At 32.5% G+C, this 18,135-nt stretch overlaps 3 protein-coding genes across 3 annotated transcripts; all 3 read right to left on the reverse strand.

The window, feature by feature from the left end:
• Positions 1 to 2,480: 2,480 nt before the first annotated feature.
• LOC120272979 lies at positions 2,481 to 4,565 on the reverse strand. Its single transcript, XM_039279624.1, has 2 exons — positions 4,414 to 4,565; positions 2,481 to 4,181 (listed from the first exon to the last, which is right to left on the reverse strand). Exon 2 carries the CDS (start codon positions 3,478 to 3,480, stop codon positions 2,500 to 2,502), a length of 981 nt encoding a protein of 326 aa, XP_039135558.1. The 5' UTR covers positions 3,481 to 4,181; positions 4,414 to 4,565; the 3' UTR covers positions 2,481 to 2,499.
• Positions 3,542 to 4,135, reverse strand: LOC120273273. Its single transcript, XM_039279901.1, has one exon. The coding sequence runs from the start codon at positions 4,133 to 4,135 to the stop codon at positions 3,542 to 3,544; it is 594 nt and encodes a 197-aa protein (XP_039135835.1).
• Positions 4,566 to 6,238: 1,673 nt separating the features above from the next.
• On the reverse strand, positions 6,239 to 17,379 carry LOC120273534. Its single transcript, XM_039280164.1, has 24 exons — positions 16,897 to 17,379; positions 16,494 to 16,565; positions 15,169 to 15,212; positions 14,963 to 15,074; positions 14,785 to 14,856; positions 14,602 to 14,664; positions 13,245 to 13,322; positions 13,066 to 13,158; positions 12,866 to 12,985; positions 12,420 to 12,503; positions 12,009 to 12,224; positions 11,840 to 11,887; positions 11,485 to 11,739; positions 10,293 to 10,393; positions 9,618 to 9,862; positions 9,141 to 9,209; positions 8,993 to 9,057; positions 8,372 to 8,541; positions 8,160 to 8,238; positions 7,370 to 7,625; positions 7,049 to 7,094; positions 6,840 to 6,948; positions 6,639 to 6,701; positions 6,239 to 6,550 (listed from the first exon to the last, which is right to left on the reverse strand). The coding sequence occupies exons 1-24, from the start codon at positions 17,209 to 17,211 to the stop codon at positions 6,470 to 6,472; spliced, it is 2,856 nt and encodes a 951-aa protein (XP_039136098.1). The 5' UTR covers positions 17,212 to 17,379; the 3' UTR covers positions 6,239 to 6,469.
• Positions 17,380 to 18,135: the final 756 nt, after the last annotated feature.

Here is an 18,135-nt window from a genome sequence, read left to right on the forward strand (position 1 = left end):
TTTCCTTGCTTTCTCTTATCTTTATTCAAACAATGGGTAGAGTGAAAGCCATATGAGTACGTAATCTTAATTAACTAAAGAAGCCTAATTGCCCGATAAATTTTATTTATTTTTATTTTTTATTTTACTTGGAATGTCTTCTGCTTGAGAAATATTCTAAAAAACGATGATGATTTATTTTATTAAATCTAATTTTAATTAATAAAATTTATAAATTTCTCACAACTTGATAAATCCGGTTTTTAGAATATCCAAACATAAACATCATTGATAATGATATAATCAACAAAATACGTGTTATTTTATGCTTTCGTCTTCTAATATAATTTATCAAATATGAGCTTATCCTTATCTTTAGCTACACCCAATCACTTATCTTAGTTGTTAATTACTTATACCATTTAATATAAATTACTACAAGTGCCTAATTTATAAAAGTTTTTTTTGTTATTCTACTAATATACTTTAAGTGCTAATGCTAGTCAAAAAAATTGATTGATTGTGAAATTGTTTGAGGACAATTGAATGTGTTAATTATCAATTCACATCATTAGTAATTAATGGGTAGAAATATCTTGGTAATAAAGTGATATCAACTAGCAAAAGATGGTTAAAAAATTTTCAACAAGATTAGACAGCTAAAAGATATTGATTTCAAATTGAATTGGTATTAAATTAAATAAGTGGATCCCAATTGAAGACAAACTGGTGGGATGCCATCAATTTGTTTGTCATTTTCCATTTCAACTTGATGTATTTTTCGTGTCCATAACATTTGCAACAGTAAAGGAGATTAAGACATATTACTTTAATTATTCACCTATATGTCTTTATTTATTTTTATTTTTTGTCCAAGAATTGATTGTAGTATCTATCAGCTAATAGTGGAGAGATTTTTCCGTAGTGTATATCAGGAATAAGTTAGAATATATAGTAACATCATGAAAAAATCAAGCAATCAATTGAAAATATAATAAATGTTGGTATGGATTTATATATTTTCCTCTAATTTTTATTTCAATTTTATACTTTTAACATATCATTTATGGTGATTTTATTTTATTTTATTTTTCATTTTTTTTAAAGTGATATTGCTTCCCTTTGAATACAATCCAATAATAATAATAATAATAATAATAATAATAATAATAATAATAATAATAAGTGGCGGGCAAAGCTTGGCCCACCATATGACATAAGGCCGGTTCCTAATTTTCCCAACTTCCACTAGCCTAGGTCCTGCCTTGAAAATAATCCAAAGAGTAGGTAATACTTTCATTATAACTCATAAAGTAAATAATAATGTAAATAATAATAATAATAATAATAATATGGCATTAGTTTTCCGTGTATGATTATTTTAAAATATTTTTAAAAAATTCTTCCAACAATTTACTTATTCATTATTCTGATTTATTGGGGGAACTTTTGGGGTTTTAAAGATTTTTAAATAGTATTTTAAAAATAATTATTATATATATTTCTAAAATGTTGATATATTTTATATGTTAAGATTTATATTTATACTAAACTGACACTAATTTTATGTACATGATTATATTAATATATTTATAATAATTTTTCACAAATTTACTTATTCATTGTTCAGTTTTATTTTTCTTGTAATTTTTTTGGAATTTTTTTAGATTTTCAAATAATATTTTAAAATCAAATGGGCTGTGAAAGTCAACCACAGTTTGGAGGCGGGCCCAGGCATGAAACATTCTAGGCCTGTTGGAAGCCCATACCATGCCGGCCGGCATGATCCATTTGACTCCTTTATAAAACAAACACATATTTGTTTAATTATAAATGTTTAAAGTAAGAAAAATATCTCTGGTAATCCAGTGCTAACTCATCATAAAGTGTGTAAAATAATAGCAGGGGTTTGAAATATTGATCCAGCTATATTGTTTATCATTTTCACACATTATATATTAAGGCTCAGTACTGTTTAGATCTCTTGTAGGAGTAACAGTATTTCTTCCCTTCCAGAGCTGTATAACAAAACGATTTATCCCTAGAAGGTTGTTCGTACCTGCCTGGTCCCTTTGATAGCACTTATTGCTTTTGTCACCTTTGTAAAAATAAATAAATAAATAAATAATAAATAACTCCATATAAGTATATTAAAATTTTGAAAAGCAGATGAAAGCAAACATGGACAAATTTATTTATTTTAGTTCTTTTTTCTTTATAAAAGTATAAATGATCTAATTTTATTCAAAATAAATAAATAAAATAAACTTAAAAAAAAAGCATGTTGTGACTACAAATGTTTTTTTTTTGGTTTATATTAGATCATAACAATGCACGATCATGAATAACATCGACTTGCACTCTATCATCATCATCATCATCTTATAAACAACAAACAAAATTACAATACACTCAATGATACACAACACCAACATCAAACTTCCTACTATTTGTTTTTTCCTTATTTAAATCATAATTCATCCATTCTTCTACTCAAAAATCAAAAATTCAATACTGATGCTAGTCCTCAAGCTGAATCAAAGGAGGAAGAGGTGGTCTCATTGAATGAATAGGTCCAAAAGTTGAAACTCTCTCCAATAAAACAGGAACCTTTTTTTGGACAACCATTTCTGAACTTCTACTTGGAGGAAAAGATTTACTTCTAGTTGAATAATCAAACATAGCATTAATCACAAACACTGGTGTTGATCCTCCTTCTCTATTCAATGGAACCATTATTTGTCTTTCATCTTCATCTTTTGCAACACTTCTATAAAAACTACTATCTTCAATGTCATAGAAATTTCCTGTTCTCACTTCTTGAGCCAAAGAACATGACCAACAGAAAAACCATTGAAAGCAATCAGTCACTGATGGATATCCAAAGCAGAAAAATTTCCCAGGAAGTTTGAATCTTTTCCTCATTTGAATCCTCCAGAATCCCCCATACAACATACCAAAGAAACATAGCATAATGCCGAAGATCCCAACGACATACCGTATCGTATCGTCATTGATATTTAATGCCGATGCGCTGAACACCAAGAATGGTCCAATGCAGAGCAGAATGAATGTGAATATATGAACATACATGTTGCCGAATCCAAGTCTTTCCATGTTCCATCCGAAGACACAGCATACACAGAATAAAGATAGACATGCTACTGGCCTGTCGTCACAGCAATCAAACAGTCCTCCAATCCATTCTGGACTTGTTACTACTACTCTTCCATTGTATTTGTTCAATTGATCTTCATTTGGTATGGCATTAGTCAGTGCTACTTGTCGTCGTGATTCCTCATCGCTTTCGGTCTCGTATCGCTTGCCTAAAGGGCTCTTGATAGAGTACACTCCGGCAATGATCGGCGCCGCTATGCCTACACCAATGCATACATTCACTGCCCAATCTGGCCTTACTTTCATTGAGATCCCCCAGTAGAGACCACATAGAACATATTGAGACACACAGGTGATGTGCAAGAGCATTATGACAAACAGCATGTGTGCTCTCTCATGAGACCTTAATGCACCATCTTTGCAATAAACTTTTCGAAGTTCCACTCTATCTTCTAAATTTCCATCTCACAGCAAGCACAAAATGATGAGCAATATTTGGATGTTGATACAAACATAACATCATAAACAGAGCATTGAGTATTTGGTTTATGATTTCTATCCATTTCTTTCGTCTAGAACTACTCGGTATCTCTTCGTTTAGTAATCCAAGCATGACGAGAGCGAGGAGGATTAGGCCTCCGACGACGAAGGCTAACCAAATCAAGAATGCTATATGAGCAGGATTTTTTATCCAGTTTTTGAAGCTGTTTATCAATGCCTTCCAGTTGATTCTTCGGACAAATGGCACACGGAAACGTCGTCGTCGGTCAGTTGAAGTTTGAGTTTGAGCATCTTCTATGCTTGCATTTTTTCGAAAAAAGTTGGATTTGAGAAACCAGTCTCTTGATGGACGAGCTTTTAGAAAATCAAGAAACCTTCTTTCATGGGGGTTTTGATTGAGAACTCTTTTCTCAACTGCTGGAATGTAAATTGGAATGAAATCTCCAAGCTTCTTTCCAATAACAGTACTTGTTATTGAATCTATTTCCATTTCTTCTTGAATTTCATTTTTGAATGATCCATAACCATTTAATTCCATTTACAAACTTGAATTCCTCTCAAGGGTTTGCACAACCATTGAAGCACTGCAAGAACTCAAATTTCAGAATCCATATTGATGATATAAATAAACAAAAATCCAATGAAACAGCAACAAATAAATACTCATAACTTCTTCAAGAAACACAGAAACACAAGATTAAAACTATTGAACAGATCTCACACAACATGCACAACAGAAATCTCTAAAACACATAACTGAAATATAAACAAGCACATGAAGATGGTTACAAACTAAACTAAGATTAAAAGTAGTACCTGATCAAAAGAACAGAGTTTATAGCCAAGCATGAAATGATTCAAAACCACAAAGAACAAAAACTTTGTTTTCTTTGTATCAAAACATGTAGAAAACAAGAACAACAAAATGTGAATGAAGTATTTTTTTCTTGTTGGTTTTTTTAATAATATGTTGACACTGTCTAGCCACCCAAGGCTGACCAAGTATATATATATATATATATAAATATATATATAATTATACAACTAATGTGTATTTTTATATTGCAAGATATTAAAATATATACATTCAATGATCCAAATGAATGGATTTAAAAAAATCATTAAATTTCTTTTTAACAGCAAACTCAAATGAATTAAAGCCAAGACAACTAAAGCAGTTGTTTTCAGCTTTCCAATTTTAAAGGCATGTCATTATTTTATACAGTATTTAGCATGGTATTATAACAGTATTACTGAATTTGATCATTTATAATTCATTGTAACAAGCAACAGTACTGTTTATTATTATTATTATTATTATTTTTAATTTGATTTTAAATGAATTAAGCTTTCTATAATTAAAAAATAATTAAATAATAAAAAAAGAAAAAGATTTAAGTTGACTTAACAACCAACCATGTGTAGCTATGCTACTTAAAACGCGGGACAATAACGTAAATGAAAAAGCAAAAGAATATTTGGAAAAGAATTGGTTAAATTTCTAAGTAAAAGGGCTCACACATTGAGTTAATTTCCAAGTAAAGTGGGGTCCGCGGTTATAAAGAAAATTGACTAAATGTTCACATGGTTGAGTGGGACCATAACTTAATGTTTGACTTGGAAAATATTGAATGGGAGTTAATAATGGTAGGTTTGGTTGTCCATCATCACCTTCGTGGCTATTTCTTATCTATTTCTCTTAATTCACTTAAATAAATAAATAAATAAATAATATTCATCTCTCGAATCGAAGCTTCCAAATGACAAAAGCGCGTACATCATGTTTTTATAATTCTCTTTTATTTTATACACAATAATTGTTCTTATAAAATTAAAAAAATATATATATATATATATACACACACATGCAACATCAGACTTTTAGTTTCATCTATTTAGAATTGATTATTGAATTTTTTTCTTTAACATTGCTTTATTAAGCACTGCATTGCTCTATCAAGTCCACCATCGCTGGTCCCAAAAAAAGGATGAGGACTCCATATTAATTAGTTGATAGTTAACGTTTAAATTTTTGTCAAAAAATAATGAATATGAATCTTGATCAAATATAAATATATACATATATAAAAATTTTTAACAATTTATAGATAACCAACTTATACAAAATAACAATCAAACTTTAAAAATAAATTTTTTTTTTATAACAAACAACAAACGTTATCACGATTTATAAATTTGTCAAAAAATAGATAGATATAAAAGTACATCAATAACAGTGATTTATTGATCCCTTAGAGATTTATTAACTCGTCAAACGTCACATAAACCAATATAAAAAAAATATTGATATAGTTAAGATATACAAAATAATAATTTTTTTTTAAAAAAAAGGAAGGCAAAGCTATCACTTACAAAGTTGGAATGCATAAAAACAATAATAAATAGTAAAAAATTATCAATCTTCTCCTTTTCTTTCAATCCAATGAGGAATAACTTTACTTTGGATTTAGACATAGAACAACTCCCCAAAAAGATGGGATTCTTGTCAAAATCCTGTTTCATCTTTCAGTACAATGCTTTCCCAAAGCAGAGGAAGTGGTGGAAAACCTTTTCAATATGCTTTCCAAGCATGTTGCATAAGATCCATTACATACACATTTAAAATAGTGCCGGATCTCAATTATTGAATGAAGAAGATCTTCATTTCTTGGGAACTTATTATTTGAGTGCTGAACATACAAGTTGACCATAGATAATAATTAAACAGAAATCCTTACTTATTGATACCTGATTACTAAGATACAACACTAAACAAACTTCATAACATAAATATTGAGGCTTTCTGTTTTCTGATGGCATGGACTTAAACTTGCTTAACTTGCACTTGCGCCATTTTTCTTCGTTTCGGGCTTTAATTGGATCTCTGCGAAGACAAGTCGAGTAATGTTCGGAAAAATTGTTGTGGATACATTGCTGGTTCTTCTGCAAGTGCCTGAGATGATGATAAATAGGAAAAAATCAAGCAGAGGGATTTTTTTTTTTAATAAAGTTGCAGTGCCATAGTAAAAATTGTTGTTTACCTGATGAATTAAGACGGTTGACGGCGTCATCCCTGGTACGGTGTTGACTTCGATCACCAACACCTGCAAATAGTCATATAACAACTCAGTAAATGTATTGAGTAACTAGCTACTTGATTGTTCTGCAGAGAAGTCTTTTTCTTTCCTCAACTAGTAATGCACTCCGCAAAATAAATTAGGAGATTGAAGAAGTCAGTTCACCTCGCCAGAGTGCACGTTTACAAATGCATCAATGCGTGAAAAACCTTCCAATTCCAGGGTATTTGCTATAAGTTCAATCCGCTGTTTGCATTTTCGCAAAGCATTTTCACTGAATGAAGGAAGAAAAGAAGAGTGTACTCAAGAACGTAATTTAGCTAACTAAGCATGCAAAGATGGATCATTATAAAGTAATGGCTTCAGAAACAAACCTCATAATTGACAGCGGCGGTGGAGTCAGGTTGATGCCAGTACCACCTGTATGATAAGAATCCAAACTATGAATACGGAATATTTAACATTCAGGAAATTAATCTGCATACAGAAAATTGGAAGCACCAATGACAAACCTAAACTAGGGTAGTAAGACAAGATGATAAACCAGGAGATCAGAGAGCAAATTGATATTTTATTTATTTACTATGCAAAAGCCACACTTAATAAGTTAAATCATTCGCATGTAAATCACAAGAAATGAATTTTCAAGTAGAATTTTCTTGCAGGAGCTAGTACCAACAACAGAAAAATTATACCTTGAAATTTCTCCTCCAGGGATAAAATGTCGCCAGATTCTTTAACAGTAATACTAGGACTCAGAGAATGCATTTGTCCATGTTTACCCACCACACCAACAGTCACTTCAACCCATTCACTGTGTCCTTCCCACATGAGTCGGCGAGCAGTGTCATCCACTGATTTGGATGAAACAATAATCTCGTCAGTCTCAATAAAAGGTTCAAAAATTAAAGATTGTGGAGGAGGGTATGGCATCTCAATGACCCCATGTGCCTGAGAAGTAAACATAAAACAGAAGTTAACTTGGCTTGGAGTTGAAGAATGCTTTATTACTCATGAGAAAGAGAAAAGACCAGAAACTGACAGGCCGGAAAGACTGATTTTCCCGTGTATGTTTAAGCTTTCCACAATTTTCACAATGTACTATTTAAAAAAAAAAGAATCATCATACAAAAAAAAACAAAAAAAAAGGATTTTGCTCCTCAATACGAGAGAACAGTTGAGCCAACTTTTTGTTTGTTATTCTACTGCAACCACTCTCCAATTGATGAAAAGCAAGAGTATTCTTATATAAGGTGCTCATTTCATCAGAAGGTCAACCAGTTGTCTGCATGTTCAAATGTTATCGCTATTTCTAGTGTAAACAAAAATCCAGCACTATATTTGAATTACAGAAGGTGCACAGATCAACAAACATACCTAATTATATGAATAGCTAATGAAAACATCCAAGTTGCCTGGATTTACCTTTGCATATTTAACTATTTTGTAAAAAAAAAAATCCCTAAAATAAGAATTTGATTGTACCTTTGACAAACTATTAGCTGGAAGCCGAGGAAGAAAATCACGGATTGCCTTGGTATAAACCTTTAAATCTTCATCTGAGCTGTGAAGAAAGGACAGCTATAACATCAGCATGGACATAGAAGCCTGAGAGGCTTAAGACTAATTTGCAGGTCTCATATCACACCTGCACAACCATAAACAGGAAGGGACACTGATTAAAACATTTCACTTACCGTAACCTAGCAACTCCAGTTGAGCATCCATCACGAGCAGGTTTCACACACAATGTTTCAGAATGAAGCTTTGTGGTCAAATCACGCCAAATATCAGGTATAGGAGAACTCAGTAGTTCCTCTGTGCTTCGAACATCCTTAGGTATAGTAAGCACCCCCATACCAGTAAGCTGAATCAACAGTAACAAAAACATTATATTAACCATGATTAACAATGATTGAAGGATTTAGTAAACTAGCAACAGGGAAGGGTGTTTGCAGACAAATCAGTTAAGACCAAGCGTGCAATATGTTGATAGGGTAACATCTTGCATCAATTAAACAGACTATTTTATGATCACGCCACACAGTGCATTATAAGATCTCTTCATAACATTAAATGCTTTTAATTTGCTAAAGATTTATTTGGTGGGTATGGTAAGAGTTGGCTTATGCAGGTAATAATAAATGGTGTGATTATTATAAATATCCATGATGAAACATGATGGCACATAATAACTTTAACCAACCATCTCTACTAAGTTCTTTGACATACCATATGGCAAAGCAAAGGAAAAAAAATCACATGACACCATGATAAATAATACGTAATAGTGAACATCGAATTCCTTGTTACCGTACATGACTAAGGGATAGAGATGTAGACACTTTATCCATACAAGTCTTAGAAGCCATAGTACCAGGACCTGCATCATTAGACAGTAATATAACTCTAAACTATGTAAAAACGATGGCTATTGGGAAATGAGCATCTTTCATAAAGCTTGACCTGTGTAAGGGACTCCAGCAGCCTCTAACAAAGACTGAAGAGTGCCATCCTCACCAATTCCGCCATGCACTGTAAAGTTGCAATTGATGTTCACAGGTAAGAATAGAGTTGCTTCAAGAACCATATTACAGCAATATGATGACGTTTCTTATGATAATAATTTTTCAACTGCTGGTTGGAGGTGGGACTATAAAGAATTTGGAATCAGATTTGGTGGCCTGCTGAAACCAATTTGGATTTTTTTACTTTGACTACCTTGTGTTAAAAATACGTTCATCAATATATAGTGATAACTATATGATAATATCTGCTCCACTCTTCACATATTCACAATCTTCTGTATTTTTTAGGGGCACTAAACTGGTGATACATATAAAATGTGTCTGACAAAACTTGACTGCCTGTATTTCAATTAGATTTTGTCACAAGAATAAATTCAAATATCATTATCAAATTTTTATGGTTCAGAAGGATAACCTGCAATGAAGACTGTTGCTTGAGCTTCCTTCGCCAGCTTGATCCACTGTTCCAATGAATATTTAACAGGTGGTTCATCAATTATATCAAATCCAGTAAACCAAGCATGTTGGTTTAGAGCCTCTGAGAGTTCAGTCATCACTGCATCACGTAAACAAGACGTTAAAGCAGCCCTTGCTGGTTCAATTGCCTCTACACATGCATCAAAAACTTCCTCTGTAGTGTGCCGTAAGACGAGGGAATAACTGTTGGCAGCAAAAGAATAAGCATCACTCATAATGAAATTCAGAAAAAGAAATAATAAGTTGATGGAGAAAGTTATGCTACCAAGCAGATAGCTATATGATCAAATATTGCCTTCAACATTGTAGGTACACAAAATTTTCATGCAGATCTTCTATGATCAGGAAAGCATACGAAAAATACTACAACATTCTCTCATTTTGATTCTAATATGACATACATCAATTAAAAAAAATGACTGAAAAGCAAAGAATGAGAGCATTGATGTTACCAATGCACATAAGGTCCAAGGAAGTCCAATGTCACAGATCAAAATTTTCATGAATAGTGAAACCATGAACAATGTGTCAGCATGAACAAAGTAATAATCTAGCGGGGCAATAACATTACATGACATATTTCATGAAATTATGGGAAAAATGCAACACTTACGGTAAAGTCCAAACAATTCTAGAATTTGCTATATTGTCTGTATCCTGCTTAGTAGATGAATATCCATTTGCTGGAGCTAGCAAACAGGGATGTACATCAAGCTGAGACCACCAAATTGAAGACAAAAATTTTGGTTACAACACAGAGATGCTAAATAGGAAGATAACCCAATCAATGTCAAAATAATATTATGAAAAATGAATGATTAGGATAAGCATTACAAGAGAAAATATATACAAATCTGCCATTGGAAATGCAAAAATTAAAAGCCATAGTTAATGAGCAAAAATTATCCAATTGTGAACAGAAATTTAAGGTGCAAATATTGCAGTATTCTATCTCAATGATAGGTTGCAATCCAAAAATAGGTCTAAATTAGCACATCTTCTACAGCAATACACTCTAAAATCTAGACTAGCACTGGAATCTAAGTTATGGAAGCAGCATGAACAAGGTTATGATCAGGAGGAAGGTGACTTGAAATATTTGTGAAGCAGGAGCATGCATGAAGTGTCTACCTTTTAAGTAGTTTTTTTTTGGTTACGAAGTCAGGGATAAGTGTTTATTATCATTTACTCAATTTCCAAGTGAAGTTGGCGGTAGAAATGCGAAGACTGTGGAATGAACTTTAATCAGTTGATGTTGGTTTTGACTATAAGAATTATAAATTAAATATGATAACATTGAAAGATTTCAGGCATAAGTGTTGGTTCTCTTGCTTGGCAAGATTATGAAACATGATGCACTCCAAGGATAAAGTTATAGGAAATGATTACAAATGTCACGTTAATATTGATCTTCAAGGATGAATGTCTACATTCAAACCAGTTCTATCTTCCACATAGTTCTATGGGTAGTAGAGATTTTTGTTGCTTTACAGGTAACTCTAGAATTATAGGAGAGAAGAGCTGCAGCGATCTACAGTATCACACACTGATTGAATGAATCACATCACAAACAGAAAACCCTTTAATCATCAAAAAACTGATGGGAAGGGAAAAGGTCATATAAAATGCTAAAAACAACTGAATACATTTTCACATGGGTTTGATGTTAAATCAGTCTAAAAATTGAACATATCGCAGTGTATTAACGAAATGAGAGATGTTATACTCAAAATAAAAGACATGAAACTGAAAATTGATTAAGAAAATAATAATAACTGGCTTCAGTAAAGTAAGCTGGTACTTACATCATCAAAACCTTGCAGGTTAAGCCAGACATTGGTTCCACTCATAAGAGATACTTGACGTTCTGAAGTTTCACCTCCAAATATCACGAACACCTTCTTAGTATGCTCAATTTTGGGAGTAACCTTAGCATGTTGAGAAGACTTCATTCTTCTAGACAATTTATTCCATGCATTACTGCAAGGCCTAAGAGAAGGAAACCGCAAACAAGCACGCTGGATGATGGTTCGGAGAATGTTTGAATGAGAAAATCCAACCTATCAAAAGCGCAAAATGCAAAATGTCATTCGCTGAGGAATTCCACTGTTTCATTAGTTTCACGATGTAAATATTCATAACTATAAGATGAATAAGTACCTTCGAAGCCTGTTGAAACAAAAAGCTAGTTTGCTCCATCCCGCTTATCTAACATGAACCAACGCCAAAAATAGGGCACAACGTGCACAAAAACTAGTAAGTACAGAGTCAAATTGAACATAAGAGAAGATTGAAATTTTAACTATCAAAATGGTAAATTTTTTCTCACCAAATTGATGTCAGTAAATACAATCGTGCCAGATTCAGTATTTCCAAATTTACTATCATTTTCGGCAGATGCTAGCAAATTATTTGGCAAAGGTAAAAACCAACCATCAATTCGAGCAAAGTCACATAGATGTAGCCGCTGGAATAGCAGTGCTGCTCCTTCTCTTATACATTCAATTACATTTACAGGAAAACGTGGGGGAGTGTGGTAAGCAACCTGTGTACAAAAATTGAAAGATACATTAGTGACAGAACAGAAAACATATGCCACAGTTTAAAAGGCCCCAGTTATTCATTGACATAAACCATGGTAATGACCAACAAAAATACTTGCAGAGATCATATCTGGTTCTTTCAAAAATATTTAATAAAGTTGCTCTAGAAAAGCAAAAGAATCTGCCTGTCAACATACCTGCTGAGTTGGAAGATACTTCCTCCGGTAATTAAATATTGTATCCTCTATAGCCTCATTGTTGTTAGAGGAACTGAGCTCCACCTGGCATTGATTGAAGAAAATTGATCACTAAAAAATTAAATGCTTCAAAATAAAACTATGATAATCACCTTTCCTAATAAATTTTTCCTAATCTCAAACCCAAGTCGGAACTAATAGGAGAAACTAAACAATGCTCACAGTAAGTCGAGGCTAATTTAGCACTTAAATGTAGAAATCCAGTTAAGACAATAGCATCAACCAGTTAGGTGACAGACATAAAAAGCATTCATGTAGATATGCCCAATATACCTCAAATCTATGAAAACTCAATCAGTCACCGACTCACCATTGGCAGCGGAGCATAATTCCAGCAGCCAGAAAGTTTGATGAACCCAAGACTAGTAAAAATAATAAGCGCTCACCTCAGTTGGAAGGAGAACAATGGGATGAGAATTTATTCCTGTCCCAGCATCAATAACAATAGCAGTAAATTCCCTACCACCTTCTAGGAAAATCTCAATGAGAACTTTGTCATCAATACCCTGATGTCCATTAAAAGGCATCAGGTCAAAGGGATTAGTTTGCTTCCTCCTGCAATAAGTATGAAAAAAAGAGTCAGCACCTCAGCGACAATATTAACAGCTTTCTCCAGAGAATCATCAACACCATAAGCAACTGCAACACCAATGCTTGATCCAGCCCTTGCAGGCTTGACCTGAGAAAAAGAAGGCACCCAGATTGGTTAAATATATCAAATAATCATCATTCATCACACAAGATTTAAAGATAAAGTTGTCATACCACAACTTTCCCGGTGGACTCATCCAAATGATTGTTTCTGAACCAGTTTGCCAAAGCAGATTTGTCTGGTTTGTCTCCCTAAAATTTCAAATTGACTTGTTTAGAGTTAATGCCAAAGGAAAATAATAATGTATGAAACGATGCTAGCCAGCCTTTTTGCAACTGAACAATTTCAATCTGCATAACTTGGTTTGAGCAAGGGAGCTAGGCACATAACTTTCAAGCAATTCTAAAACAGAAGGGCGCGTGGTGATGAAAAATTACCATGCATTTAATGATAAAGATAACATATCTTGTTAAAAACACACAAACCTTCAGCAACAATAATTTTTCCAGTACACATAAGACAAGGGCAATGTCGAGACAAAAAAGTTCAAAATTCAAACATCAAGTCATCAGACGACAAACCCTATCTTCCATTTATTTTCCATTTAATAATCTATACTGTTAGAGCTGAAGCTCCATGTTGACATCATTTGACACATGATGATGATGTGGCAACTGAAAATGGTGTGGCAAAGATTGATGGCAAGACAAGGTCATATGAAGGTACAATCTATCTTTGGCCAGTGAATCAACAATGGGCGATAAAATTTATATTGGAGGTGTCCTTAAAAGACACCCTACTTTGAGATTTAGAATGAAGTGATAAACCACCGGAGAGACTCAAGTGTGAGTGAGAGTGGGTGGGTATCGGACAATCTAGAGAGGGTTTCTGTTTATCTTTGTGAGAATGAGTGTGAAAGTTGTACTTATATTTATTGCCCTATTTTAGTGGAATTTTATCTCAGAGCTTGACCCCCTAGACGTAGGCAAGTGTTGTGCCAAATCTGGTTACCAATTTCATAAGTCTCCTTTCTCTTTGGCTTGTGTGTGTTTGTGTGAGTGTTTGCATAAAAGATTGCATGAAAGATTGAGTGAATTCTACTCCACAATATGCCCACCAAAACTAGCCTATACAATACCAAGTCATCAAAGGGCTTTCTCTTATTTTCCATTTAATGATCTATGCTTCAGCCATTTTTATTTTAAAGGGCTTACTTACACCTTGTAAGTTAAACTTCGAAAAAATAGGTAGCCTTTCTTTTGACTATTGATTGGATAATTAAATGTATGCGAGCAAAACAAATTGATCCAAGATAGAAGCAAAATGCACTTTCACACTAGTTTAGAAGCCAAATTATATGACCATATGGAGGACAAGATTTTGTTTGCAAGTCACATGAAGGGCAAGACTTAGTTTGCATGCCACATCGACAACAGGCTTATCGAGCAATATCGATTCATAATAATGATCATGCTACAATTATAATTAGCTCATAGAAAGAAAATTCAAATAAATGTTTTAAAACCGTACCTGTACTAGAAAGCTGGGTACAGTGAGAAAACCTTGTTTGTTGAGCTCCACAGAAGCATTATACTGAGAATAGAATGAGAGAGGCATGTACATGTATAAGCATGATTGATGGAACTTTAACAATCCTTTTCATGCAAATGAAAATACCCCTTTATTTTCTGGTAGCTCTTTGACATGGATTACCTTGTCAAAAGCTTGACGACATTCATTTGAAGGGGTTCCTACAAATGGGACATTTGCTTTCTCAAGCAACTCCTAAACTAGCCAACAGAGAAGCATATTAGACGGTAGCATTCCCGGATATCATACGGCCTACATGTACACTGATATGCCCAAGTTCTAATTTGGATATTAAACAAACCTGAATGCCACCATCCTCGCCAAAACGGCCATGGATAACAGGGAATACTATATCCACAGAGACAGCAAGATGCTCTGCAAATTCAGACAAAGAAAGAAAGCCTTGTGCAAGGCTGAAAAAAAGTTAATTAGGATAATTCAAATGCCAAATCTATCAACAGAAAAGAAAAAGAATAACTTCTGCTGTTTCTTAATATAAAATCAAACCTCTCTAATTTGAAATCAAAATCTGCAGGAGTATTAGAATATAACTGCAAAAACAAGGTAGCATAACTTAGCATATAGGTTAAAAAAAAGGCGTTATAAAAAAAAGCTGGAAAAAGTTAATAATTGAATATTAGTAAAGCTACCATAACGGTTAATTGTGAAAAGGTGAAATTTGAGTCATAATAGAGGCCATAACCCGCAAATGAATAAATAAATAACCCCTCTAAAGCCTATCACCTTCTCGTGTATAATTTTTTTCTATATACGTCAATAAATCGGTATATAATTTTTTTTATCAATAAATCGATGGACATTACTGTCAATATATCATTCTCAAGTTCAACATGAACAAAAAGCATGCCCGATGAAGCCACAATTTTTAAATTAAATTCTCGGTCACTCAACATGATTATCAATTTGCCTCAAATCCAATAGGGCTCCGTCCTAACAAAGTTAGAACTGACGATATTTTGGGCAACAGGAATTGGGTCAGGGGTGGGGATATAATTCCCCATCAGAAAAAGTGAGAAGGGTATTTCTAGTCTCCATCCCTGTCATGATATATATATATAATTTAAATATCATATAAATATATTTATATTATATATTATAATATCTTATGTTATAAATACTCAAATATAAAGAAAAGAAAACTCATATGTTTATTTAATTATTAAAATACTAATGATTAAATGAACATTACCAAAGTTAAAAATAAATAAATAATTAACTCCTAGCTTTGTATTATTTATATTTTATATTTATATTTTCTAAATAATGTTTTTCAAATCATTAGCAGAAAATTGATTGATTAAAATAAAACTTCAATTAGGGAATGTGAGGTGAGATTAAAAAGTGAATCCCATGGATTTAGAAAAGAAATCTATATTTATTAATTTTTTTAAAAATTCAAAACCTATTTATATTAAATAAAAATATATATCATTAACAAAAAAATATATTTCATATATTTATATTAACTAAAAAGAATATATCATGAATCATGATTCCCTTATATTAATTAATTATTAAAAATTTAAAATTTAAAATGAGTAAATTTTTTTTTAAAAACAAAACAAGGAAATCCAGATCTAGGAAATCCCGCAAAATTAACTGTGCTTGTTACATTTATAAATAAATAAATAAATAATTCCACAAATTATCCCTCCCTCGATTTGTAAATCGAGGGTCTGGGAGATATATTCACCTGTTTACAACACTACTATATCAATTGTTATTTTCAGTTTTTTTTAATAAATTTATGATTTATCTATTTTATTTTAATTATTTTTAAAATAAATAAAATCATAATACAACACTTGTACCTGTGCAGGTGATATTGCATATGCATTAAGCTCGTAGTCAATGTAATAGCAGCTTACATGCAAATCCTCTCCCTGAAATATCAAACAGTGATGAATATCATCATGTACCCATGTACTACATTTATTCCGAAATATAAATCATTTTGAGAATATTTATTTAAATTTCATTTTTTTTTTTTGTAGGAAATGATGTTCATAAATAAATAAAAATACAATTACAAAGTAAAGGTACATTCCTTATTTGGTTTATTTTTATTCTAAATTTTTTTAAAAAAATTAATATTATTTCTAAAGTCTTCTGCAAAATCCTCAAACAAGAGAATAGAGGGAAAATCATCAATTCATCCCATCAAAAATCAATTCAAAAAGATAGAAACCCTAAAAAACTCTGAAGCATCATCACCTGAATGTGATCAAGAACGGATCTTGCGGAGTTCAACGAGATCCCTCGCTCAGCAGAAGGTCCTCCGCAGATGATTCCAACCCGCAAAGGTCTCTCTTTTTCCTCCTCAGTCTTCCACTGCTCCACAAGAGAACTAACCCCAGCAGTAGCTCTCGTCGTCAAAACCCTAACCCTTCTATCAAGCGACACACCACGCACCTCCAACCCAACCTCGGAAGCCGAGATCATCGGAAAAAACGCTTCTTTGGGCGCAAAGGCATGACGTCCGGAGGGAAACGAGAAGGAGGGGATGGAAGCGAGAGAAATGGAGTCCATGATGGATGATGGTAGGGTTTGGGGGACTGAGAAGAGGAGGAGATGGAAGGGTACAAGAAGGAGGAGGAGGAGGAGGAGGAGGCCATGGGGATACAGAGAGGAGCTTATTTATCTCGTTTTCCTTTTCGGCGCACCACGATGGGGAAGAGAAGAAGGTGATCACTCCTTTGTCCTTTTCTTGGTCACATTTTAGGGTGCCCTTATATTTTTTAAAGAATAAAAGTAGAGTACCAAGTAACCCTTACAATTTCCCTTAATAGATAAAATTGTTTTATATATATATATATATTGTTATTATATCAAAATGATAAAGATAAAGGACTTAGTAGTGACCTTGTAATAATTGAGCTGGTTAATCTTGGCTTTTTATTATTATTATTATTATTATTTTATCTGTCATTTTTGTTGTTGGTACTTTGTACATATTCATATTTCTCACGCTTAAGATTTTTAATAAATATTGTTAGTGTTTTGAGTGAATTGGATGTGTATGTCTAAATGGGGGAGAAGGAACTTAAGCATTCTATGTTGTAAAGCTGTGTGATTAAATGAGTGGTTTTGTTGTAAAATTTTGTTTCACAGTGATTGTTTCTTAAGCAATTGCTTGACAAGGGAGCAACCGTGGCACTAGTTTTTTTTTTTAATTTAATAATATAATATATTTTTTTAAAAAATAATTTTATTAAAATGTTGTTTTCAGTGAAATGTGGTATTAAAAAAATTTAAATTTGAATTTTTTATATGAGAGTTAAATAGCTTAACTGCTCAGCTATTGTTATGGTGAATTATTTTATATTTCTCAAAAAAAATAATATAAAAAAACTAGTCATTTAAATATTATATTCATGTCTTATTATTTTTTAAAAATCGTATAGGAAAACAGTTTTGTTTATAGCTTTTTTTTTTATCAAACTGATATCATTT

This window comes from Dioscorea cayenensis, chromosome 12 (genome assembly GCF_009730915.1).
Source record: "Dioscorea cayenensis subsp. rotundata cultivar TDr96_F1 chromosome 12, TDr96_F1_v2_PseudoChromosome.rev07_lg8_w22 25.fasta, whole genome shotgun sequence".
In the NCBI taxonomy this organism is placed as follows: Eukaryota; Viridiplantae; Streptophyta; class Magnoliopsida; order Dioscoreales; family Dioscoreaceae; genus Dioscorea; species Dioscorea cayenensis.

Excerpts from the sequence above, each read along its gene's own strand:
- LOC120272979 (XM_039279624.1), bottom strand. The coding sequence starts at position 3,480 with ATGCTGTTTGTCATAATGCTCTTGCACATCACCTGTGTGTCTCAATAT.
- LOC120273273 (XM_039279901.1), bottom strand. The coding sequence starts at position 4,135 with ATGGAATTAAATGGTTATGGATCATTCAAAAATGAAATTCAAGAAGAA.
- LOC120273534 (XM_039280164.1), bottom strand. The coding sequence starts at position 17,211 with ATGGACTCCATTTCTCTCGCTTCCATCCCCTCCTTCTCGTTTCCCTCC. Across the intron at positions 7,095-7,369 it reads CCTGGAGGAGAAATTTCAAG|GTGGTACTGGCATCAACCTG; the intron begins GTATAATTTTTC and ends CTTATCATACAG. Across the intron at positions 6,551-6,638 it reads CAACCGTCTTAATTCATCAG|GCACTTGCAGAAGAACCAGC; the intron begins GTAAACAACAAT and ends TCATCATCTCAG.